At 41.8% G+C, this 26,751-nt stretch overlaps 1 protein-coding gene across 3 annotated transcripts in view; it reads left to right on the forward strand.

Moving 5' to 3' along the window:
- LOC117146369 (1-phosphatidylinositol 4,5-bisphosphate phosphodiesterase) overlaps positions 1–25,766 on the forward strand; it is a 39,673-nt gene extending 13,907 nt beyond the window's left edge. The window contains exons 1-14 of one of the 3 annotated variants that reach the window (XM_033312524.1): positions 11,868–11,965; positions 12,917–13,479; positions 13,551–13,610; positions 17,136–17,282; positions 17,568–17,647; positions 20,751–20,987; positions 21,056–21,222; positions 21,288–21,592; positions 21,990–22,154; positions 22,219–22,585; positions 22,710–23,973; positions 24,038–24,194; positions 24,260–24,349; positions 25,593–25,766. In XM_033312524.1, the coding sequence (XP_033168415.1) occupies positions 13,300–13,479; positions 13,551–13,610; positions 17,136–17,282; positions 17,568–17,647; positions 20,751–20,987; positions 21,056–21,222; positions 21,288–21,592; positions 21,990–22,154; positions 22,219–22,585; positions 22,710–23,973; positions 24,038–24,194; positions 24,260–24,349; positions 25,593–25,661 (3,288 nt within the window). In that variant the 5' untranslated portion in view covers positions 11,868–11,965; positions 12,917–13,299 and the 3' untranslated portion in view covers positions 25,662–25,766. Of the gene's footprint in view, positions 1–11,867; positions 11,966–12,916; positions 13,480–13,550; positions 13,611–17,135; positions 17,283–17,567; positions 17,648–18,192; positions 18,273–20,750; positions 20,988–21,055; positions 21,223–21,287; positions 21,593–21,989; positions 22,155–22,218; positions 22,586–22,709; positions 23,974–24,037; positions 24,195–24,259; positions 24,350–25,592 lie in introns of those variants that run through there. The other 2 variants (XM_033312522.1, XM_033312523.1) reach the window with 2 other exon arrangements.
- Positions 25,767–26,751: the final 985 nt, after the last annotated feature.

Genomic DNA, 26,751 nt, shown 5'->3' on the forward strand with positions numbered 1-26,751 from the left:
CTGTCTCGGTCTTCAATTAGAGCGCCAAGTGCAATCAAAATCGTATGGCGGCAGCCCGGGGTTTTTTGATGTCCTGGGGCGTCCTAGGGACGTCGGGATGCGAAGATGACGATGCCAACGACGTGTCTATGGCCGGCACATGAATGTGTAACCATGTCTAACACATTATTTACACAATACGCCCAAGTTAATTGGTGGCGGGGCCGAAGAGGGGCTCCATGGCCATCTTCATCTCCACTAAGCCTCTCGCACATCAGACATATTTGTGTGCTGTTTATAAATGGATACAGGATTCCACGCAGGACGAGGACTGACTGACAGGCGGGCCGGTCGAGGGAAACACGATAGACAGTGGGCCTTTTGGAGGACCTACTCCCGTTCTTCCGTTCCGTCAAAGTGTGCGCAATTAATTATTTGTCATTGGTTTCCCCACAGTTCCGTTCAATCCCTTTACTTGTCACCACTGGAGTGGCGTTTTGAGAAGCAAATTATCGTGGCGTTTAAAGGCTTTGAACTCGCCGAAGGATTGCAAATGAATTTGGTTGAATGTATTTCAAAAAGTACGCAACAATATATATTTTGGTTTTGATTTTGATTATATTTCTGGAGGGACAACCAGCGATTGCCACAAACTATTGAGAAAAGGTTCATTGAACCGATATTGTTTGTTTGCATGTGTGTATGTTGTGTCTGAAGCAAGTTCTCCGTCATTTGAGCATTTCAAATTGATGATTGTTTTGTGGCAACTGTTTTTTTCTTTTTTTATACGCACTTTTTTGTTTTTGCAATCAACGAAGCTAACACCATTGTGCTGGCTATTAAAAGGGAGGCTGAGTGGCCTGGTATTCATTTTCAACTCAATATTGACCGAGACAAAATATTTGGATGCTTTTTCTGCTTTTTTTGGTCGGCACTGGCCGCCAGCCTGCCTTTCCACTCACTCCGCTTCGTGTTCGCCAGTTTACCCGGGTTTCCCGACATTTTCCACGGAAAGTTCGTTGTCCTGCTGGAAGCGAAAAACAGATGACGGAAAAAAATCGCCTGGAATTCCTCTCGAGCTCTATCCTGAATTTATGCTACGGTTATGGTTCTGTTTTGGTTTTTCCCTGTTGATGGTGCTGAAAATGATTTCCGGGTCGCTCATTAACTCCAAATTTGATTATATTTACTTCACGTTTCTCTCTTTGGTCTTTCCTTCGCCCGCTTTTCCAGCAGGGAAAACTTGTGAAAAGAAAATAAATAAACGAAAATGTCCACTAGAACTGGGACTTTCTATTCAACCTAAAAGCTACAAAAATCGCTGCATAGTTTAAGAATGTATACAAATTATGGGTGCTTAATCTTTTCGCTTGATATATATATGATTTTCCTTAGTTTAATTTGCTTTGTGACTCGCAATTAAGTTCACTGAATTTCATCCTTAATATCCTCACCGCTGCGCGTGTAATTCGATGAGCTTAACCTTTTCGATGGTCGCCTTGGAAATCCTAAAAGGCGGCGAAAGGGTAAAAATAAATTAACAATAACAATGGCAGACTGCGCAGCATTAGCACCAACATCACTTTATCAAAATAATAAACAAAATGCGTAGTATATACCTAACGATCGGAGCAAATTAACTTAAACGAGATTTGTGTGTGTTGTATGGAACCAAAAACATTTACACATACAGCTCTCTCGTTTTATATACACTACATTGTATATATAAACTGGCAAAATAGATTTGAATTTCTATTAGCTCAATAGCTTTCGGTTCCAGCATTTTGATTTTGATTGCTTTTATGGCACTTTTCATAGGTCTTTTTTTTATTTCCAAATCTTTGCAAATCAATGGCATTTTCGAGCTTCCGACTCAGAAAACTTACTTCTGTTTAAAGCATATAAAGCGATGGACGCAGGTGTCATTTGGATATGACAGCCTTGAACTTGTGGAATCTGAGATAATTGGAGATTCTAGGAATAATAAATTTAGGATGCCAATTATTTTTTAGCCTGAAAGCCGTGTTTGAGCCACAGATTTGATTAGCAAAAGAACAATGGACGTTAAGGTTAACGTGAAATACGAGGAACTAAAATCCTTGAATACACAGACTGAAAATAATACATTTCGGTGGTACAAAATAATTGAGTGTGCAACCTTGAACTTGCTTACACATGGTTAGGCACTTCCAGTAATTGAATAATGAACAATGCCTTCTTAGCCTTGAATAATGGAAATTTCAATATCAATTCGATAAATATATGTATGTATGTAAGGGAGATTAGTTTCGCCTTAGATAATAGTGCCAATATGAAAGGCACACATAATCAGCTGAAATCAGAAGAGCAAATGCAGATGCCCTCTGACCTCTCGACCCCTAACCACACCGAAAAGAACTTTAGCACCCAAATGCCACCCACCTTCTTCTTGTTTTTTTGCCGTCTGCGGGTAATTAACGCACATTAATATTTCAGCATTAACAACCTTCGATGCCTTTGTTTGCCTTTGACAGCCAACAACAACAAGACTCAACAGCAAAACCAAAAAACCAAAAAACCAAAAACCACCCATCGCCCCGAAATACTGTTAGATAAATATTTGCCATAAAAATAATTGTTGGTGGTGTTGGCTTTCGCTTCGCTTTGGGCGCTGCGAAAATGTTCATGAACCTCAAATGCGCATTCTTTCGGCTTTTATTGTTTATAAACAAATAACAGACAGCTAATAAATAAATCAAATTAATTTCGATTCCACTAAAGTTTAAAATTACTCAATTGGCTCTCCGAATTGAAGAGAAAGCCGATTTCCAGATGCGGATGCCTTAAGCTTTTGATTTGATTTCTTTTTCTACTTTCTTCTACTTTTTTTTTTACTTGACTTTTCTCGTTTAATCAGAGATTCGTTGTGGAGATGCTCTTGTTTTTGCCTTGTGCAATATGGATGATGCTGGATGATGGCCTCGCAATCAATGTAAATAAATCAAAACACACCAACAACAACGTTTATAGTCGGGCATTCGGGGAAAAAAACAAAATCAAGCGAATTGTATGCGAAAATAAATTATTATGTAATTACGATGCGCACATACACGCAGCTAGATATCGACTAACTAAACAAAATGTCCGCACGTGTAACGGGAAATGTGTTTACGATATATACCATATATATGTATGTATGTATGGTGTATGGTGTATATGGTGTACACCCCAGCCCCAATAGACCCCCATATCGTTTAAATGATGCGTAGGCAACCGCCCGCCTGGAATGCCATTCAAATGACAGACTATAAATAGGCATTCAAACAAACAAGTTGGCCAAAGTGACTGCAATCGAATTCCCAGAACAATGCGACCGACAAAACGGGAGCGAATTTCTGGGAAAATAGACCAGCAGTACGAGTAGCACTGTGGAAATGTCAAAGATGCATAATTTAAGGCGTGTGTGCTATCTACTTTGAAAACTGCCCAGAAAACTTTCAGTAAAACCATATGAATTACCTATGAAATGATTGCATTTTATTTAATTCGCGGAAAGTGTGCTTAAAGTGGTTATATTATCTGAATAATAATAATAACATCGTGATTGGATGGGCAAGGACTACTGTCTTCGCTCTCCTCCACATACATCCAGTTGTTGGCATCCTCGGACATGGAGCAAATGAGCCTCAACTTCTTTACCTTCTCGATGCATTTTTGGTGCTCACGGATGCGTTTACTGATTTCCAGGACCTTTTCTTGCAATGCGACATATTTATGTGTGCTCCTTCAATAGGTGACCTTGGACCGTTTTGAGAACGCATTTAAGGACACTGGAGTCGACCTTGCCCACTTCCTGGTTCGGTTCGTCCAACTTGCGTGTCATTCCCATTGCTTTCAATTTCCACTTCAGTAGCAACTTTCGAGTTTTTATCAGATTCAATTTTTTTTTTTTTTTTCAAAAACTTTTCAAAACACGCAATAAAAAATTGGAAACCCTGGTCAAATACGAACTGAATTCGCGCTTTCTTCAAATTTTTTTCAAAATTCAGTAAATAGTAAAGTGTCAGTTGGGTGCAAACAAACAGTTACCTTTAAGCCTTGATTTGAGTTTATATCCATATAAGATGGCCATGTTATCTGATTAGCTCCTGTATAATGAGCTGTCATTTCCCAACTTTTGCTTACGAATCGCTCAATTGTCGCTGGCTGACCAATTCCAGGACTGCGTGTAATTGCTACGACTTCGATTTGGTTTTCCCCGTTCCGAAGGTCGACCTGACGAGCCGGGAGCAGGCAATGATTATTTGATTAGGCGACAGCGGCTAAGCTGATTACGTATACGTAATGCACCACGACCACCTTAACACAACTGGGATGCACTCAACAGCACACGGCTAATCAAAGTGGGTGTACACGATACACTGGCCGAAACAAATATCAATAAAAGGAGTCCAAAGTGGTTACAATCTCAACTGCATTGCATACGTAGTATGTACATGTATGTATGTACATAATGTAATGGTTTGTCCTTAAAGACTGTATGCCATTTCTCAGTGTAGCTCTGCGAACAGACTCTCGATTGCAAAATGGTTCTGGTGTTGGATGTCGCAATGGCGTCACAGTTTGTCCATTCAGGTGAAGGTTGCCCGTCTGCCGATTGCAAGGGCTGTACACTTAGCCCCGCACCACTCAGTTAATTAGTGCAATTGGAGTAGCTGGTCGTAAATACGCTGCACTTCACGGATTGGCCCAAATTTATGGCATTGACACGTTGCAATTTCGCCAACAGCAGCTGCGTTTTTTCCATGGGTTTTGAGACCATTTAGATAAGGTTAGTGCCAACAGCGAATTAGTTACTTGGTGGATTAGGGGCAAGAGTTTTTCGTTTCGTCACTGCGCCTGCAAAGGAGTAATTTGGCAAATGCACCTATGACTGTGAGACCCTAATAGACTCCATCGAGTTAATAATATATTTTGCACACAAAACAAAGAAAATTTGTTCCCAAAGCTAGGGAAAACCCCACTCATTGCTACCTCAATTGGCAGCTTGTGTGTGGGGCGTATGCGTATACGTAATGTGCTGCAAAGGTATTAAATAAAAGTCCCTTTTGCATGGGAATCGGAAAATGAATAAGCAACGAGTACTAACGACGTTGACAATAAAGCTTACAAATTGAATAAACAGACAAATATATAGGTATAAATGTAGGTATATTTGCATTCTGACAAATGAATAAAAAAGGGAAAGAGATGGTTGTAAGGGGGGAAATTTGCGAGAGCGTTCTCACAATTCATTTGACGATATTACCTCGCATATTATCCACTTAAAGTGAGAGACAGGGATGGCAAGGGTTAAGCGGGTTGGACGATGTCAATGCAATTGTCTCTTTCCCTCCGCCCAGCCCTTCTCTTTCGCTCTTTTTTTTTTTATTTTGTATATGTGTAATTAATGCGCTTAAAAAGTATTAAAATGACATTATGCTCGCAGCTTACAACTAAAGCTTGCAGTCACGAGAAAAGGATGAAAAATGTGGAGAAAAAAGTACGAAAACAATTTTTATATACGGCGGGAAAAAGGGATAAAAAGGCGCTGGCGAAAGGAACAGATAGATGGCTGCGAAATGAGACAGCAAAACACAAAGGCCAGCAAACATAAAGGACAAACTGTAACGAAAACAAAGAGGAAAATGCGAAAATGCGAAACGGGAAACGGGAAAAATGAAAACAAACTTGTTTTTCCAATGCAGTCATCACAGGCAGCTAGAGAAAAGTTTTTGCGAAAAACCAAAGGCGGCGTGCACAGAATTACAACTTTGCGATGGGACGAAAACTTTTATGATGGAAAACTTCTCGGCTGCTGTTGGCATTTCCATCAGCCGTGACTTTTTCGGTGGATGGAAGATTCAGTGAGGAAAACTCATCCAGGAGCCCGAAATCAGATGAACTCTTCCTGCTGAAAACAGAGAAACACGAGACAGTTTGACTAAATGATAAACCAGCGCCAAACTTTTCGACTCTGTCGCTGACAATTGCCCTGCCATTCGGCGCTCCAATTTGTAACTCGATCGCACTTTTGTTCCATCCTGGTACTAGTATTTCAACTTTATTTGCTTGTTTTGTTTCACCGACCAGACGCACAGTCTTTTATTTAATTTGAATTAGAACTTATCGCAATCATTTAGTTCTTGAATAACTGAACAAGTAATGGCCTTATTTTTTTCTGATTTTTTTCTGTTTTTTTTTTTTTTTCTTGCTGCCTTGCCTCCATTATTCCTGTGCCACGAATTAACCCGACTCCTGTTTGGGGGGTGGCTTATCTATCCGGTTATCTAGGGCACATCGCATGTCCTGCGGTTCCGTCGACCTTGCCGCCTGCTATTTATACGGCAAAGTGAAAGTAAATCAATTCAATTAAAAGCTCATCAAATATAATTGTGCACGGCAATCGATAAAATGTCTATTAGACCTGCTCACTTAGTCGCAGGCAGCTCAATTCCCATGTCCAATTGCCATTGCCGTTCCCCCTGACCACTTTGTCTCCCGTAAACATAAGCGGCCATTTTACGAGCTCAGCGAAATTATCGACAAATTAGTATAAATGCCGCATGCCCCATGCCCCATGCCCAAAGCCCCAATGCCGCCGCCCCATGAACCAACCAATACATCCATCGAAACAGGCTCGCATTCAGGCGAAGAATCTGGGCCTGGGTTTTGGGTCTCTGGGCCGTCGGTTTTGCATTTTTGGGCCGCTTTCCCATGCCGGAAAAGCACTGTGAGGCCAAAGGTTTTTCGCAAAACCTTTGTCGAATCACAACACGCAAATTGTGTTCTGCCCTTTGCATATTTTCATACCCTCACGGAGCGTGAAAACCACTGAAAAGTGGATGTACTAATTCAATTATCAGTGTCATCGTGAGCGATTTAGGGCTATTTCTCTTTGCCATTACATTTGGGCTTTTGCCATTTTTTAATCCTAGCAAAATTATTAAATGCATGCTTATAGGGACCCTAATAATTAATAATTTTAAAGAGCATTTCTGTTGCCTTTACCTTGGTCACAAGAGAGAACTTTGAATTTCCATATTTTTTATTTATTTTTATTATTTTTTTTTTGTGTTCGCTGCTGTTTTTGTTCCCGCACTGTCACAGATTTAATATGCACAATTTCACCGAAGGACCAAAAGGAAAGGGCATTCGTTTTCTCGAGCTGCGTCCGCCCCATGATAATGTATTGTTTTGATTCGGGGAATTCGAAGTGTTTCACGGCCTGTGGGGCTAAAAATAAAACCACCGCCAGAAAGGAGAGGAGCTACGTGCCGCAAAAGTCCGCCAACAGCTGTAAGCCATATGACAAAGCCTCCTTTTCCCATCTATCCATTCATTTTTTCTTTTTTTTTTTGTTGATTTCGGTAAGGTTTTGGGGCCGATCTGCTGTCAATGTTGTTTTGCTACGCTTTTTTCCTGGCGAGCCGCACACACACACACACCACCCACTTTCCTTTGTTTTATTTCGGTTTCGTTTAACTTCTTCTGACAGTTGCTGACAGTTTGTTTGAAGGATGCCCGTGCTGTCGCTCCGCCCATCATTCGGTTTTGATTTGCCTGTGCCACGCCCCTTGCCCTTTGACGCCCCACTCGCCCCTGACCCTGCCACGCCTACCTCGACGACGCCGGCAGCCCTTGGAGCCTTTCTGGGGTCGTCTTCTTTTCTTGACGGATGGTGCGTGCCTAAGCGAGTTTCTTGTCCCAGGACTTTGCATATTCCCACACATCACGTATACGCCAGGGTCACCTGGGTGTGTACGCTTGTATGTGTATGTGCACAAGTGTGTGTGTGTGTGTGTGCGTAAGGCGTTGGTGGTTAATGATATGCCAGACAGACAAGTGGCTTAGTGTCAATGCTGACTTTTATTATTTCACAATCAATTAAATTATTAACTATTTCCAATCCTTTTAAAGTATTTTTACGCATTATAAATTATTCAAAAAAAAATAGGGGTGCTTAGTTCATAGAAATTGAAATAAGTCTAAGCTCCTGTCTATATTTAGAATGCCATGATGCAGGATACGTAAAGTACTACTCAAATAAACAGAAACGTGCTGGCTTTTCTTGCTGCAATTAATTGAAAAAAGCTCGTCTGGCCTCATGGAAACATGCAAAAGTTTGCAATTTCCACAAAGCGGAATGGCGCTGGAAATAACTCATGTTTGCAAACATACACAAAGCTGGCATCTGGCAATTTGTTAAGTTATTTTCCATATTTCCTGTCGTTTTAAAATGCGAAATGCATTTTCGGTCAAATCCTTTCTGCTCACTTTTAGACACGCTAGCCATCTCTGTCGCCAGCAGTCTGGCTATCTCTTTCTCCTTTTCAATGTGTGCACAGAATAATAGAGGACTTGTTTATCAGACGTAATTACTTTTGGTCCTCAGTCAAGAAAGTCGAGAGAGAGAAAAAGCCCATTTGGTTTTCGGTTTTGGATTACCTTTCCCGCTTGATTGATGTAATTGAGCGGGGCGCTTGATTGATTGACCAACTGACTGCATGAGCCGAGTGTGCAGTGCCATCAATTTTGATGGATGCCCGGCGCCACTGACAAGGTCAAGTTGTGCGACCCCTGACCCCACACTCCACGCCGCTCAACCCATCCCTCAATATTTCATTCGTGCAATCAGTGTTCACAGTTCACTGTTCGAATCGCTTGCCTCATTTCGCCCTTTTGGCCAGAATCAAAGAAGCCGGCACTCAAATATTTTACTACCTGCGATTCGCTGCGCATTTCCCTTTGCTTGTCTCATAAAATATTTAAATGCCAATTTCACAAATATTCTATGGCCGGCAAATTCAATTTCCTAAGTGTAATGGCCAACAGCAGCAACAATGGCATACAAAGATCGCTAAACCAATTGATTGGACTCAGTAGGTAAAAGGCTGGACTTAAAAAACAGCAAAATTAAAATGGAGAATAAAATGTAAACACAAATGTAGCGAGGTACTTGGGACCAAACCAAAACTATGCAAACTATTCACTAGTGAAATCAGAACTACAATAGCAACATCAAAAGATTTTCGATATGAATATTGCAGCAACGTTTTGCCGTAGACAAAGCAATTTTATTAACTGCAATCCCAACAACAATGTTTACAGATACCCAGATCTTGCAATGCAAATGCAAAAATAAACAAAATGCCGCACGGCCATAAAAGCTGTATCAACAATTGTTACAACCATAACCATGATACAACCAACAAAAAGCAATGACAGCGGCTAGTAAACTTCGGTTCAAGAAAAATGGAACAAGCATTGAAAAATGTCTTGTCTAAAACTTTATAGGGCATTAAGTAGACAAGATAATCATAAAAAACAGAACGAATATATTTAAATTATTGCCAGATATGACAATCAGATAAGAAATACACTACTTGGAAAACAATAAAAGTGTCATATGCTATTTAAATGTTTTTATTTGCAGCACCAAAATAAAAAAGCTAAAACTACATTATTATTCATTTTTACTACTAATCAGGGTAATTTCTTCATGCGTGATTTTATTTTAAGCTATATTCATATATATGTGTATATATATTATGAGTAGTGCAACCTAACTTTATTAACTTATTATACCAAAAAAAAAAACCGTCTTAAGGTCAAGTTCAGCTGGCCACTTAGACTTTAAAATACTTTTTCGGCAAGCATTGCGCAACTTTTTGAACGCTGTTCCTAAGTTTCGCCTTTGTCCAAAGGCCATCAAAAGCAGAAATGCCGCTAAACTGAAGATAGTTATGGCCTATAACCGTGCACCTGTAACCGTGCACTGCGCATATGTGTGTGTGTGTGCTAAAGCTATATAAATGCTATATCTATGCGAGTGTATATGTGTGTGTCTGTATTCCCCATAGATAATAGTAAGTACATGCAACAGAAGCCGCGAAAGGATGCCTGCCAAGTTTTATGGCCGCAAAGTATGCAATAATAAATTGAGCAATTGTCGCTGGAAAAGGAGGAGTGTCGAGGGGGTAGGCGGCGGGGGGCGTGTCCTTTGGGGCTGAGACTGCCACTTGGCGCGCACGTAATGAGCATATTTGTAGCACACTTCTCGGCATACGTGTGTGTGTGTGAGTGAGTGTGTGTGTGCGTCCTTTGAGGGAAAGTTTATGCAAGTTATTTTTACTCTGTAACCCGGAAAGTCGGGAGCCTTCCTTTCACCCTTCGCCCAGAAAGCTTCGAGCTGCGAGCCGAATTTCCGCTCGATTCCGGGGAACGCAGGTGCTGAGGCGTGGCACTTGCCGAACGGAAAGGAAAAAATGAAGGAAGGGAGTGGAGAGGAAAGGAAAACCCCCAGCAAAAGGACCGTTGTCATACACTTCTTCGCAAAAAAACTCCTGGGAGGTGAAAGGTAAAAGGAGAGGGTGCTCTCCGCACCTACATAGAAGGACGATTTGATTTCGTTTCGTGTTGTTCCTGCCCGCCTGCGTTCCCCGCTCCCCGCTCCCTGCTCCACGCTCCTTTTCGTGCTCAAGTTCCTCCTCTTGGTATCTGCATTTAATGGTCGCCGGTGAAAGATGAATTCAAGTGCTTCGATTTCGGGAAAAGTGTTGTGTTCGAGGGCTTTGAGCGAGTGAAGAGGGCGCTTTTCACGGCACGACCTTATGACCCGCCATCCGGCACTGGGCACCACTTTAATGGCCATGATTAAATTAGCACTTTATGGCAGCCACTCCATTGGAAGGGGATCCACTCCAAAGGGATCGAAGCTCAAAACTAGTCATTTCCAAACGCAAGCATTACTATTATGTATTTGTAAGTAGTTAAGCAGTTGCATTGATGCCCGTATCCTTGCACCTCGCTCCCACCTTCCTCCTCCATTTGAGCCGTCGTCCTTGGCGCTTCCCTTCCAATTCGCCAGACGAAAGTTCAAAAGCGCAAGGAGCGTAAATTCATTAAACATTCGTGGAGGAGCGGGCGTGAAAGTGTTTTTTTGTGCGTTTTTTTAGAGTCCTGGCTGTGCGCTTGCTTGTATTTGTGTTTGTGTTTGTGTTTGTGTGTCGTCTGGCTAACAAGCTCTCCAAGTTTAACAATGAGCGAAATTTCGCAGCTCATTGAATTTGAAGTCATGTGTAACACGACAGCGGCGTCGAAAAGAAAGCGGAAGAAATCACGGGGCTGCCAGTAATCAGTCAGCTTTCTATATATACATATATATATATATTTTGTGTATACGATAGCTGTCGTGGGGGGGGGGGGGGCGGTGGCGCATAAATGTCACACAAAGGACTCCGACAGCCGTGAAGAGCGTCTGTCACAGACTCCGTATAAATAAAAAATAAAATAAATAAAACGCAGCCAAGGCGGCGGACTAAATATGTACACACACAGAAAAAACGTTTAGCAATATGAAATATAGTCTACTAAGTAAATGGGCTTTCATTTTGAATGCAGCTACTGCACATATGTAGTTACATTGTAGATAAGCACTAGAACGTGATCTTGAAAAATGTTAGAACCTAGCTAATGGCCATTTGTAGTTATTTTCGGCCATCGCAAGTGGAACGTGATGTTTCCGTGTAGCTAAATTGAAAAGCCAACAATGTGTTAGGTACAGCAACAAGCTGCGAAAACGGCAGCCACTTGAGTTTTGTCCCCGAAATGGAATCAAAGTCAGGTGCACGAGGCCATGGCCATGGTGTTCCGTTCAGTGGGTGGATGGTCGGTTGGGTGATGGTGGGTGGGGGTGGCTGGCGGCGGGAAGTCCCCAAAGTGCGTCAAAATCGAATCGCAGCGAAAAAGAACCTGTGGCCATGGCCCTGGCAATGTCGTCACTCGCTAATTCCATTAGTCTTAGTTTTTAGATGTTTCTTGGCTTCCGGCTGCAACGATGTGCTGTTAGTTCAGTTGTCTATCAGCTATCAGCCGGTTTCGTTAGAAAAAATCAAAAAAGTGCTCTAGAACTGACTCCTGCTCCTGCGAGTCCTTGTTTGATAATTTGCTCAAACCCTTGCTCGGGGTAAACTTGTGCCAACTTTAAAGTGGATTTTTGTTTTGTTCTCATTTTTTTTTTTACCCATTTTTTGAATGTGTCGAACTCATAAAGTGTGTGCAGATTGCAAATTGGCAGGCGGATTTGTGCGTGCGAAATTAGTTCGATTCGAATGCTAATTCAATTTGAAAGTTTTTCCCCTCTCCCAGCAATAAAACTCATTAAACTTTATGCCGAAATTATTCGCAAATTGGCATGCGATTGGCATTCCTGTTGATTATGCTCATTCTGAATGCAATTTTTCGAAATATTTCATCATTTATATAGCAATTATTTTAACAATCTTGATTAAAATTATTCACTCACCATCAGTAGTTCATTACTTAATCAGTTGGGCAATTTTAAATTCAATTTCAATGTGCTGAACGTTGTGAGGGAAATCATTTCATTTCCAAGGGCAGTTAGTTAGTTATCGTCTCTAGTTTCTCATGTTGAAAGTGGCATAGCTTGCATAATTAATGGTAGAAAATACGCTCTCTTGTAGACATTTTACAACAAATCGAAATTGAAAATTATATGTTGCATTCGGAAACTAGAAGCTAACCCTTGATGGCAAAATGGAAAGGCAAAATAAAAGCAAATTATTGAATTTCCTATTGTAACATGAGCAATCAAGGCGCACTCCTGATTTTCGTATCATACACTGCGATAAAAGCGGTAGCAAGTGTGGGAATTATGAATAAGATAAATACAGTTACATATAAGAATTGCCTGGAATATAAAAGGATGTATACGAATTGTATCTTATTTTCAAATTTTAACCGCTTTTTCTGCCACTGCAGGATGTCCGTGTCTTCATGTCTTCATTTTGTTTGTGGTCTGCCGCACAATTATTATTGCAGGAGTGCTCGAACGCACAACCCCAAAACCCGTTGTGCCTGTCATGTCTAATGGTCGAATCTCGTTTTACATTTGCAGCTGCGTCGAGGATTTTAAATAAAAGGGAACCTGCCGCTCGGAAGTCGTGGCAGAAGTGCAGCAAGTGCTGCCGGGCCAAGTTCAATTAGCCGGAAAACGGACCATGTGATCTGCTATAAATGCGATTGTATATACACACACACACATCCGTTGGGAGCATCGATAGATAGGGCCAGTATATAATATGTCCGGAAATTAAGTTGACAGTTGAAAAAGAGAGAGAGAGAGTGAGAGCGAGAGTCGGGGGACAGATCTTGATCTGGCTTAGATATATATCGCATGTGCAGGGCAACGGAAACGGAAGCGTCAGCGGCAACGGAAACAGCAACGGAAGTGGAAACGGAAACGGAAGTGGCTAAGCTAACGTCACACAGTCGGCAATAATGACCAAGAAGTACGAGTTCGATTGGATCATTCCGGTTCCGCCGGAATTGACCACGGGCTGCGTTTTCGATCGCTGGTTCGAAAACGAAAAGGAGACAAAGGAGAATGACTTTGAGCGCGATGCTCTCTTCAAGGTCGACGAATACGGATTTTTTCTGTACTGGAAAAGCGAGGGCCGGGTAAGCTATGGCAAATATATTGAGAAATAGGAATTACGGTGGCTAAGCATATATTTTATATATCCTTGCAGGATGGCGATGTCATAGAACTCTGCCAAGTGAGCGACATTCGTGCGGGCGGAACACCAAAGGTGAGTAAATACATGTGTCATATCTGTTTTGGGGCGGTACTATTTAATGTCGAAAGAGTAACAATCCAATTGGCAGACGTATTTCAAATCGCAATTCCAATAAATCAAGTTTTCCGCCATTTTGTGGTTTTACAACCATGAAATGGTTAATTTATTCCTTGCAATGAAATTGATTTAAAAGAGAGACCCCCTCACAAAAAAAAAAAAATATAAATTTCCTGCAAATAAATGATGTTTTCCACAGATTTATTTTGCGGGATTTTTCGTTGAATCGTTGGCCTTAGAATAATATTTAAATCCCTTTTTTCCGCTGTTTCATTAGTCGATTTACTGTCAATAATAAAACATAATTAAGAGCAGAGGGAAATTTAAACTGCATGCAACAAATAAATACGCATTTTTAAAAGACTTATGTTACAATGGCGAATATTTGCTCCCATATCCAATTAGTTTGAAAATCAATAATATATTTAATTTAAAATTATTATTTTTGTGTGCTTTCTTCTGTGGCACCTGTCTTCTTTTCCACATTTTCCCGTATTTTCCCCGCCAAGTTTTGACTAAGTGCAGTTGGTGTTTCCTTTATTTTTCCTATTTTGCTGGCAGGATGAACTATCACAAAGCCATAAAACTGTCGCCTGTGTGTATGTGTGTGTGCGCGCGTGTGTGTCCTGATGTGTGGGTGTATGCATCGGTTAATGTGTCAATATGTCACTTTTGCTCTCAATTGTTTTCATCCAGCGCCATTTGTGGATCAAAGTCGCCGTCTTCGACTCGAAACGCATTTGTTCCATGCGCTAGATTTATTGTCACCGACCGGCCACGCCCCCTTCTATATATTCCCTTTAACCCGACATATGGCACGTCTATATATGCCATATACCGGGGTGTATATAAGGTGGGAGGCGGACTGATAGAGTGACGTATTTGTTTGCTTGTCTGTCGTCGTCTCCTAAATGAAATTTATGACCGAACAGCAACAGCCCGAAATGAAGCTCCATTTGGGCCAATCCATCTATACGTTGTATGTATGTGTATGTGTATGTGTACATACATATATATATATATAGAGTCTTTCATACATATATTTATGGGCGATGCAGGTGCTGCCCCGAGACTCGAACTAATGTAGACTTGCTGTCCAGTTTCCTCCCCCTCTGGTGTTTCCCCTGCCCTCCTTTGACACACTTTTCCGAAGGGAAGGGCTGAAAGTGAAACTGAAACGAAGGCTCGGTTGAGTGCATCCAACTGGCAACCAATAGGTATGCCCATATCCACTCCCATCCCATCACATTTTGCACAGCCAGAGGGCACACCCAGTGCTGCACATTTGGATCTGTCTTTATGAATTCATCTTTTCGGTAAATTTCGAAATTAAAAGAACATGCATTGAATTGAAATTTTAATAATATAACCCATAATATTACCATTTATTGGTAAAAGTATTACACACTGCAGTCCACAAGCTCGCCTTTAAGCAGCATTGCAAATTTTCCGCCCTCACCCTCCACGTTCTCTTCAGTTTGCCTTTGAGCCTGGGGCAAACCCTTTGACTATTCTGCATGTGGGTTACAGGTGCATCTGGGGGAAAATGAAAATGAAATGTGGGCGGAATGGGAGAATGGACACGGCGAACGGGACTACTAAGTGGCTTCCAGGTGCGGTCGTCGGTTGTGCTCCATTCAATCGTGAACAGGTTGCACTGGAAGGGAAAAATACTGGAAGGCTGAAAAATATCTAAGCAAATGAGACCTTAAATGTGCCCAAAGTGAAAAAGAAAACTTTAGATTATTATATTTTCTACCAACATCTTTGTGTTCCATCGATTCTGCTTTGCTCTAGTCCTCGGGCAAATTCAATTAAAATACAAAATAAACACCAAGGAGCAGAAGTTGCAAGAAACTCACATAATGATCACAGCTGAGTGCGTGTGTGTGTGCCAAAATTGTTGACCACAAATAAGATGCCCGGAAAGAAAATGCCAACTGAGTAAAAGCAACAGACACAAAATGCAAAAAGTTTTCAGCAGAAAGGAAAAAAAACCGGAGAGGGTTTCAATATATCATACACTGAAAAAAAGCTACCGTGCTAGCGTTTCTGAATGCCAACTCAAGTGAGTCTCTTATGACACATCTTCTTTTTTTCCGTGTCTGTGTGTGTGTGTGTGTGTGTAAGTGTGCGTTTAGTGCTCTGCCATCACTTGAAATGTTTGGTCATCAATATTAAATCAGTGAGCGACACACACAGGCAAATAAATGAAAGAGAGGGGACACATTAGGGACAGAAGGAGAAGGAGCGCCAAGTGCGCAAAAGAGACGGCATCATTTAGTGCGAGAGAGGCAGAGTGCTTGCTGAAAAGCCTTGCACAATGAACCATTAAAAGTTGCTTCGTTTGGCAGAGGGAAACCGCAGAAAAAGTCGGCAAAAAGAGTGAGAAAAGGAGGAGGAGGGCAACACAACCGAAAAAAATATTGAAAACGAAAAATTTGAGCTTGGTTGCAGTTTTTCGTTATTGCCCCCGACTTTTCCTGGCTTTTAGTTTGCTGGCGCTTTTCAATAATGCACGAAGCTCTGCAAACGTAACAAAGCGAGTGGCACACGAAAAAAAAAATAAACGAAAAAGGAAGAAAATAACGAAGAAAAAAAATATATATATAAAGTAAAGGAAAGAATAAGGGAACAAAACTTTTATAACATTTGCTTTCACTTTATTTGGTTCAAAGGAGCGACAGGGGATAAAATCGTGGAAGTCTGACTTATTTAGCACTCGAAAGTCTGCTGCTTTCTTGCCCCGACTTTCCTCACAAATTGCACTTGAACTGATTGAGCTATTGTGCCTGTGTGTGTGTGTGTGTGTGTGTGCCCTTGGTGGCGGGGAAAAATCCTCAATGGGGTCTTTGCATAATTCAATTTCCTTTAAGAAATTCACCATTTAAGTGGAAGACTTTGAAACGGCATTTAAGGTGGCAAACAACAGGTTTCTCTCAAACAATTGCACTTTTCAAATGGCTACAGGGTTAGGAAAATCAAGTGTTTAAGGTATTCTGCCCCATGATTCAATATGTTAACAGTTTGTATTCAATTTGGAGGAAGACCGAAAATGTAGCATACTTTTTCGCGCTCTTAAAGGTACGTTAACTGCACTTTATTGGACTGCGCAGCAATTTCAATGTAATTGCTGGCCAAAATTGAAGGACAAGGGAGGGCGGAGGGGTTGAGGTCGAAAGAAGTACAAAGCATTTAATTGTTGCTGACGGCCAAAGGGAAAATAGAATGAAAATGTATTTGTTTTGGCTCCGCGAATGCTGCACAAATGTTGATAAATGTTCTGTGCAAGCCTTGATTAATGATGCGACTGGAGATTAATGTTCTGCGATGGCGATTCCGATACAACACAGCGTTCAGTCGGGATGCGCCAAATTGCAGTCAAATGCTAGGCCACGGGGCGTATGCGCAATGTGCCGTTGAAGTAGCTGAGCTGATGATGACTATAATTTGTATTTGTATTTGCTTTACTTCCGACAGGATCCGAAGATACTTGATAAGGTGACGAAGAAGAACGGCACTAATATACCGGAACTGGATAAGCGATCCCTGACGATCTGTTCGAACACGGACTATATCAATATAACATATCACCATGTTATTTGTCCAGATGCGGCAACAGCCAAGGTAAGTCACGTCCTAATAGGCGCTAAGGGCTAAGTCCGGAAGCGGAAATGACAGGGATCTCTTATCTCTTATGTCAGTAATTTTCATTTCCCTATCGCAATTCATTCCTGCATTCCTTGTGTTTTTTAAGTTTTTAAAAACAAATAACCATACGCGTGGTTCTTGCTTCAACTATGGAAGCCTTTGAAGCAGAGTAATGCAATATATAAAAATTAATGCAGAAAAGCAACGAAACTGATATCACTCATTGAAATCACACATTCCTTCTATCGACTCTTCTTTTAGATCTGGCTAGATGGCATACGAAAAATAACCCATAATGTCAAAGCGAACAATATCTGCCCCATGATGTGTCTGCGGAAACAGTAAGTGGGCGTGTTCACTACTTACCTCACCACTTACCTCATCCCCCTACCTCACCCCTACCCTTATCACTAACCCCACCTTTAACCCCTTCCTCCCCTCCCCAACCCCTTCCTTAGCACTTGCTGTCTGTCTTTGTTCACATTATTGCAACGGCCTCGGTGCTTCCCTTTCGCCCTGCATCCCATGTGCCCTATGTCCCTTCGCCTTGCCACATTAATTCCACTTGCTGCACCTCACTCGATTACACTGTGTACATAATTGCATCGATTGTTCCGTTCTCTCTGTTCTGCATGCTGTTCCTTTTCTTCTACTTCTTCTTCTTGTTCTCGTTATTGTTGTTGCTGTTTATGTCGTTGTCCTTTACGATTGTCTACTCTCTCTTTCTCCATACATATATGTACAGAGGTGGTCAAAAGTATTTACACAACGAGCTTTTTTTTCAATTAGTTGACAATTGAAAAAAAAGCTCGTTGTGTAAATACTTTTGACCACCTCTGTATATACCACATATATATTTATGTGTACAACTGTCTCACTCGAACAGAGCTGGCAAAAGAACTTGCGTCTCATCACGCATAATAACCGCGCCACGAATGTGTGTCCGCGCGTCAACCTGATGAAGCAGTAAGTACGGTCACACTAAAGTAGAATGAAACACCTGTTTAGGCGAATTATGACTCTATGACACTAAGCTAAGATCACATTAATCAGCTGATGAGGAAAGTAAAATTTAAATTATGGTTTTCAGTTCGAATTATTCGTAATCAAAAGTAACTGGTGTCATGTCATATGTCTGGTGTCATATAGTCATAAGTAGAAGAGCTCGAGTAAAAGCTATAAAGAGTACAAATACTACGGTGTTACGGTAAGTAGTTAACAACCTAATCTCGCACACTAACAACTCGTTAAAACATTAGTCGAAAAGACTATATTCAGCTCTAAATATGCTATAAGTAAGTTGGAATGCCCGATGCTGCTTTATCCTAAACCTGTTATTTCATTCGCTAAATTTGCATTTTATGGAGTGTTGGACTGTCGTTATTAATTTCCTAATTGCTGATTACGTAATTCCGAGAGTACCAATTCGATCCGCCGCCAAGGGACTCGACTCGACATTTCGCCCAAAACCATAGTTGTTGATTATCCTATTCCACGGGTGCGTTTCACGTTTAGCACAAAATAAATTCACGTTATTTGCATTTCCTGTTCCGCACAAAATGGGCAGAATGGGAATAAGTACGGGGAGATTCAGTTGGCCTGGGCTGCTGCTCACTTTCCCACCGAAGCCACCATGAATAATTCCAGGAGTGGGTGCGGTGCAGTGTGTGTGGGTGTTCGGTCAAAGGGCTTCATACTTTATGCGGAGCACATTTTGAAAAATAAGGGTATTATGGGTGTCATAGCATAAACAGCGAAAATAAAGCAATCTTTATTCACAAAGAAACTCAGGATGCGATGTCAAGCGAATGTTGCAGCGCATTTGCGATGGTGATGAAAACATACGAGCAGTACAGTTTAAAGAGGTTTTTTTTTTGTAACACAAATAAAATGTTTTCATATTAATGAGAGGCTTTAGTATATAATTGAAGACGTCTTTAAGTCTCATCGCTCTGCTCTGAAAAAAGCAAGCAGAAATGGTTTTAGTTGACTTTGAATCAAATGGGCGCCGCAATGAAAATTCCAGCCTCGTCAACCGAAATTGGGTTAAACTGCCCAAAGTTTGCTCGACTCCCTTCCGATAGACAAGTGCAGCGAATGCACTCAATGGCCAATGCTCGCTGGTCGATGGTGGATGGTCCAAGGGGTCCAAGGATGAAAGGTGGCAGCTAAAATGCGGTTCATTGGATATGCGATGCCTTGCGGTGAACTCCCTGCCCAGTCGAGTGTGTTTTTTGGGTTGTTCAACGGGTGTGTTTACGGGTAATGGGTGTGTTGCATCCGGGATCACACACCTGCCAGCGAACAGTGAGAAATATCGATTCGGATTAAGGGTTTATATAAATATATATATATATATATATTATTGGTATTGCCTTTGGATCCAACGGGCAGAAAGAGCCGAGGAAATACCTGCTAAAAACTATACTTGATTTTATGCAAATCAGTAAGACTTTCTCTCAGTGTGCAAATGTTTCTGTGGTCTTTCGGGCGGAATGGTAAAAAGTTGCAAAGTGCATTCAACGAACAATCGTGTTAACCGCCGGCGTAGCCAACACCTTGGCCAAATGGGAGGCGGACGAGAGGTGGCTGGAACGTGAGTGGGCGTGGCACGGTAGCAGTTGCACGTTTGTATTGTAAATTAGTTGTCCTAGTTTGCAATTTGTTTCTGATTGCATTATTTATGCGTCATTCGGCGCATACGGCGCATTTTGCAATTACTTGGCCCGAAACCGAAGGATGGGGCCACATTCCACGAATGGATCCCAATTGCAAATTGGACACAAGTGCGAGCGGCCCTCGATTCAATTAGTTATGAGTTCTGTTTTCGGAGCGGTCGTTAATCATCTGCGTAATGGATCGCCTGGAATTGATTGCTAATCAATATTTGATTCGATTACCGGTCAGCTTAGTTCACTAAACAGTCGTTAAATGAAAGTGAAATAGGGCTCGGAATGGCAAGGACCTTTGACGTAGTTTCAAGCCAATTTGATGGCAATTTCCTGCTGCTTTTGGTAAATTCCAAATTGTTATTTACTTACGGTTCGAAGGGGATTTTTAATTACATTTATGAAGACTTGCGTCCAATGCGACATTAAATGCATTTTAATCTCATCACTTTTCTGTTCATTCATTTAATTATAAGATCTTTGCTACTCTAACCACTTTTCCATTTGCAATATCTTATATACTATTCAAATAGTCATTCGTTATATTAATCATTTAAATGTGTAGATAACAAAATATGTAGTTTAATTAGGTTTAAATATCTCCAGCTATTTTGAGCCAAGGTATGTACATATGTATATATTTTGAATGTTGTTCTCGCTGTTGTCGTTTTAATTGCATCATCCGAAAACCCCTAAAGCAACTCAGTTTCTTTCCGAGAATAAAGTGCAATTATAACTGATCTGACCTTCTCGAAATTCCTAAACCCAATAATAGTTGGATGCGATTGAGTTACTGCGTAGAGAAGAGTGGCAAAATTCCAGTTAAAACGCTGGCCAAAACCTTCGCATCCGGCAAAACGGAGAAATTGGTGTACACGTGCATAAAGGATGCCGGTCTGCCCGATGATAAAAACGCAACGATGACCAAGGAGCAGTTCACCTTCGACAAGTTCTACGCCTTGTACCACAAGGTGTGTCCCCGAAACGACATTGAGGAGCTCTTCACCTCCATGTAAGTAGAAGGCGCTGACCTCTAAAACATAATCGTAATCACTTGTCATTATTTGCTCTTCTTTTCAGCACCAAGGGCAAGCAGGACTTCATCAGCTTGGAGCAATTTATCCAGTTTATGAACGACAAACAGCGCGATCCGCGGATGAACGAAATCCTGTACCCTCTCTACGAGGAGAAACGCTGCACGGAGATCATCAACGACTACGAGCTAGATGAGGAGAAAAAGAAGAACGGTAAGAGCTCCTAGTTCTATTGGGAAATGTAAATGTGATGATTTCAATTTCGATTCCAACTTAAGTTCAAATGTCGCTGGACGGATTTAAGCGCTACCTAATGTCCGACGAAAACGCACCCGTATTCCTGGATCGGCTGGATTTCTACATGGAAATGGATCAGCCACTGGCCCATTACTATATCAACAGCTCGCATAACACCTACCTATCTGGTCGTCAGATCGGCGGCAAAAGTTCCGTGGAAATGTACCGCCAGACACTCTTGGCAGGCTGTCGCTGCGTGGAGCTGGATTGCTGGAACGGAAAGGGTGAGGACGAGGAGCCCATCGTCACCCACGGCCACGCCTACTGCACCGAAATCCTCTTTAAGGTAAGATCCTAACCCTCTAGTCTCTCAACTGCTGCAAAAGTTCAACAGTCATTACGAGAGAACGAGTTCAATTGGTAGAATGAGCTTTTAATTGAAACATTAATCATTTCGCATGTAATGTCAGCATTCTCAATGGTCCAAGTGCATCTAATGTGCACAGTCCGTTTGGGAATATGACTGCATTGTTTGGAAACTTTGCGGTGGTAAACAAATTACATGCAGATTTGTACTAATTATAGTTCCGAGAATAATTTTGTTTGAGTTAACTGTGTAGTTTGCAAACCAAATTAGGAAATGCATGTTGAGTACATACATAAAGGATTCGACTAAACATTTATAAATTGAGACTTGTAAGAAATTAAATATAATTAATATTTTTTTCATATATTCCTTGCAGGACTGCATCCAGGCGATTGCGGATTGCGCCTTCGTGTCCTCCGAGTATCCGGTAATCCTGTCCTTCGAAAACCACTGCAACCGCGCCCAGCAATACAAGTTGGCCAAATACTGTGATGACTTCTTTGGCGATCTGCTGCTGAAGGAGCCGCTACCAGATCATCCGGTAAGTGGCGATAGTCCAAACCAATGTGCATCATATTGCTAATCCCGATTGCATACCGATTTAGCTGGATCCGGGCCTTCCGTTGCCGCCACCCTGCAAACTGAAGCGTAAGATCCTCATCAAGAACAAGCGAATGAAGCCAGAAGTGGAAAAGGTCGAGCTGGAGCTCTGGCTGAAGGGCGAACTCAAGACGGATGACGATCCGGAAGAGGACGCCAGTGCGGGCAAGCCGCCAGAGGCAGCCGCCGCCCCCGCACCCGCCCCGGAAGCAGCCGCCGCCGCCGAAGGAGCGGCCGAGGGTGGCGGAGGAGCGGAGGCCGAAGCCGCCGCTGCCAACTACAGCGGCTCCACAACTAACGTGCATCCGTGGCTCTCCTCCATGGTCAATTACGCGCAGCCCATCAAGTTCCAGGGCTTCGACAAGGCAATCGGTATGTACCAACATACCAACAAGACATTTACTTAAATGTTGCTTAAATATATATGTAATTTCAATACATTCCATTATTAATTATTATTATTATTAATGCATATTAATTTGTGTCCTACCCACAGAAAAGAACATTGCCCACAACATGTCCTCGTTTGCGGAATCGGCGGGCATGAACTACTTGAAGCAGAGCTCCATCGACTTTGTCAATTACAACAAGCGTCAGATGTCGCGAATTTATCCGAAGGGCACACGAGCGGACTCCTCAAACTATATGCCGCAGGTGTTCTGGAACGCCGGCTGCCAGATGGTCTCACTCAACTTCCAGAGCTCCGATTTACCCATGCAACTCAACCAGGGCAAGTTCGAGTATAACGGCGGCTGTGGCTATCTACTGAAACCGGATTTCATGCGTCGAGCCGACAAGGATTTTGATCCGTTTGCGGATGCGCCGGTGGACGGCGTGATTGCGGCCCAGTGTTCCGTGAAGGTGATTGCCGGCCAATTCTTGTCCGACAAGAAAGTGGGCACCTATGTGGAGGTGGACATGTTTGGATTGCCCTCGGACACGGTGAAGAAGGAGTTTCGCACGCGTTTGGTCGCCAATAATGGCCTGAATCCAGTTTACAATGAGGATCCCTTTGTGTTCCGCAAAGTGGTCCTTCCGGACTTGGCTGTGCTAAGATTTGGCGTTTATGAGGAAAGCGGAAAGATTCTGGGTCAACGTATTCTGCCGCTGGACGGTCTACAGGCTGGCTATCGGCATGTTTCCCTGCGCACGGAGGCTAACTTCCCCATGTCGTTGCCCATGTTGTTCGTGAATATCGAGCTAAAGATCTACGTACCTGACGGCTTTGAGGACTTCATGGCCATGTTGTCGGATCCGCGTGGATTCGCCGGTGCCGCTAAGCAGCAAAACGAACAGATGAAGGCCCTTGGCATTGAAGAGCAGAGCGGCGGTGCCGCCCGAGATGCTGGCAAGGCCAAAGAGGAGGAAAAGAAGGAGCCACCACTAGTCTTTGAGCCCGTCACGTTGGAATCTCTGCGCCAGGAGAAAGGCTTCCAAAAGGTGGGCAAAAAGCAAATCAAGGAGCTCGACACCCTGCGCAAGAAGCACGCCAAAGAGCGCACCTCGGTGCAAAAGACCCAGAATGCAGCCATCGACAAGTTGATCAAGGGCAAGAGCAAAGACGACATTCGCAACGATGCCAACATCAAGAACTCGATCAACGACCAGACCAAACAGTGGACCGACATGATCGCCAGGCACCGTAAGGAGGAATGGGACATGCTGCGCCAACATGTCCAGGACTCGCAGGACGCCATGAAGGCACTGATGCTCACCGTTCAGGCGGCGCAGATCAAGCAGCTGGAGGATCGTCATGCCAGGTGAGATAACTATCACACAACGACAACGCATTCTAAACAAGTACCCATAATATTTGATGCGCAGGGACATCAAGGATCTGAATGCCAAGCAAGCAAAGATGTCGGCGGATACCGCCAAGGAGGTACAGAACGACAAGACCTTGAAGACCAAGAACGAGAAGGATCGTCGGCTGCGTGAGAAGCGCCAGAACAATGTGAAGCGCTTCATGGAGGAAAAGAAGGTTAGTTCTGTTCTATTCTTAATAACTAAACTGAATCATATATATATGTATTTATTTGCTTACAGCAAATCGGCGTTAAGCAGGGCCGTGCGATGGAGAAACTAAAGTTGGCGCATTCGAAGCAGGTCGAGGAATTCAGTACCGACGTGCAAAAGGTACTGAACGAAACTCGGCCGCAGACCGACACTATAACCAGTATTGAGACTGTACTTTAGACAACCACACCTGTACAGCTAGAAAGCGATAAACCGTAAACGATAAACGTTATAATCTATAACCTAACAAAATAATATGAATCAAAAACGAAACAGAAAACCCGAAACTGAAACCAAAGTGAAGATATGCATCCCAGATACGATTGTAGTTTCTGTAGCCCCTTAATTTTCGATCGAGAGAGAGTGAGAGAGAGAGAGATTATCGACTGGGGATGCATCTTCCGATAAACGATAAACAATAACCGATCACAAACGAAAACCCAACCTAACCGAACCCATCCGTACTAACCTGAAACGTAATCGATCAGTCAGTAGCTGCTAATCTTTCACACTAACTGCTAAGATGTAATTATCTACTGTTTCCTATATATGTATTATATATTTATTGGTACATGTTCATTTTGTTTATTCATCGTGTTTACCTAGTTTTCGACTTGTTCAGATAATTTTGGAGCACGGTTTCGCGATCCTATTAAAAATGAGATCGCGTTTTTCTTTGATGTGGTTCCTTTTTTTGCCTTGCTTTTAAACATCTTTTTGAATTACTTTGTTGGCCGAATACTTTTGATTTGAAAATAGTCCCACGTTAATACTGAGTTGGCTTAACAATTTTTATTTATTTTTGCTTTTCTGTGCTTTTTCATCATTTTTGTATGCTCGTGTCAAAATCACTATATCCCTAAATCTTCTGTCTAAAGACTGTTTTTTTTTTTTTTTTTTCACCAATAATTATAAGTGTTATATGATTCTTGGCTTGAATCCCATAATCCGTAATACCAAGCTCGCGGCTCTACTATCGAACTACCTTATGGGCCTCTCTCTCTCCCTCTCTCTTTCTCTCTCTGTCACTTTCACTCTCTAAATCTGTCTCTGTCTAAAAACCCAATCTGTCACGTACCCTTACCTTAACCGCCTAGTCATTTATTGTTTGCTGTGTCGCCCCAAATCGCAAATGGCAAAGTAATTGAGAAAAACTAAAAGGATATTCTATATTTTCTCTTGCTCTTTCTCTCTCTCTCTCTCTGTCTCTTTCTAACACACGTACACATATGCCCATTGTCTCTCTTTCAATTTAAACCACCAAAAATCACACAATTTGTTTACTTTTGCAATATATTTTGTATTTGCTGTCTCACACGCTGCCGTCTGTCAACCAAAATCCAACTGCCGCTTCAAAAACAAGCTTATGGACATGTACAAAATCGAGGAGGAGGCGTATAAGACGCAAGGAAAAACGGAATTTTATGCCTAAGATTCCCAGATCAATGGTCATAAACGGGAAAGAGCACCGCGATACCAAACAGAATAAAAAAAAAAAACACTAAAAAATTTGAGAAAAACCAAAAAAAAAAAAGAATGCTGATTTAGCTGAAGATGCTAACATATATACTTTTCCTTATAAACTACATTTACACACCCATCACTCGAAAACACACACTCGCCCACATCTTGAAAACGTAACTTAACTTACAAATATTTATGTATATGTTTTATGGCGGAAGCATAAGCTTATATTCTTAATACCTAGAATTCAAAAACACTTTGTGCTTTATATTTATTTAAGATTCTGATGAAGATAAAAGAATAAGGAAAAAAATTAGTCAATGAGGAGGTCACGCAGTAATGTGTGCAGTTTATGGGGACTTGCTCCTCTCGAATTGATTGTAATTTATTTTGAAAAACATAAAAAAAAACAACCAATGAAAAATAAAGGATACCAAAATCTTGTAAGGTATTTTGTGCTAACAACACAATAAAAACGGTACACCGATAAGTATAGACCACACACAGTGCGATTCGCAACTAAAAGAACTATCTTTTTGTTCTTTGATCGGTGAACAGTTCGCACTGTACACAATCATATATGTATACATAACACCAACCTAACATCCTGCCCCATATAGTCGTATGTTTCCAGTGAACAACTTACATGAGTTTCCGATTCTCCACCTAATAGCTTAGCCAATTAACTAACCAGTAAGCCGAAGCCATCAATTAACCAGTTAAGCAATCCAAGGCGCCCACAATTAACCGGACAAACAACCCCAGACAGAAATGTTTATGTAATTCGGAAAAAATATAGTAAGAGCTGGGGGTCTTTTGAAGAGCATTTATTTTGCAAAAACTTCGGAGGAATACCCTTTCACACGTCGTATATAATATAAATATAAATACCAAAGTATTAAATGTGTAATTCAGACAAAGAAACACCCCTACCGGCAGTTATATATACACAACACGCTCACTCACACCTACCACACACGAAAGAAATAATAATTTCGGAATTATTAAAAACGAAATGGTTTACTTACATAAAATGTACATTTTTATCCGCTGTGTTT

Source organism: Drosophila mauritiana, chromosome X (assembly GCF_004382145.1).
Source record: "Drosophila mauritiana strain mau12 chromosome X, ASM438214v1, whole genome shotgun sequence".
Taxonomy (NCBI): domain Eukaryota; kingdom Metazoa; phylum Arthropoda; class Insecta; order Diptera; family Drosophilidae; genus Drosophila; species Drosophila mauritiana.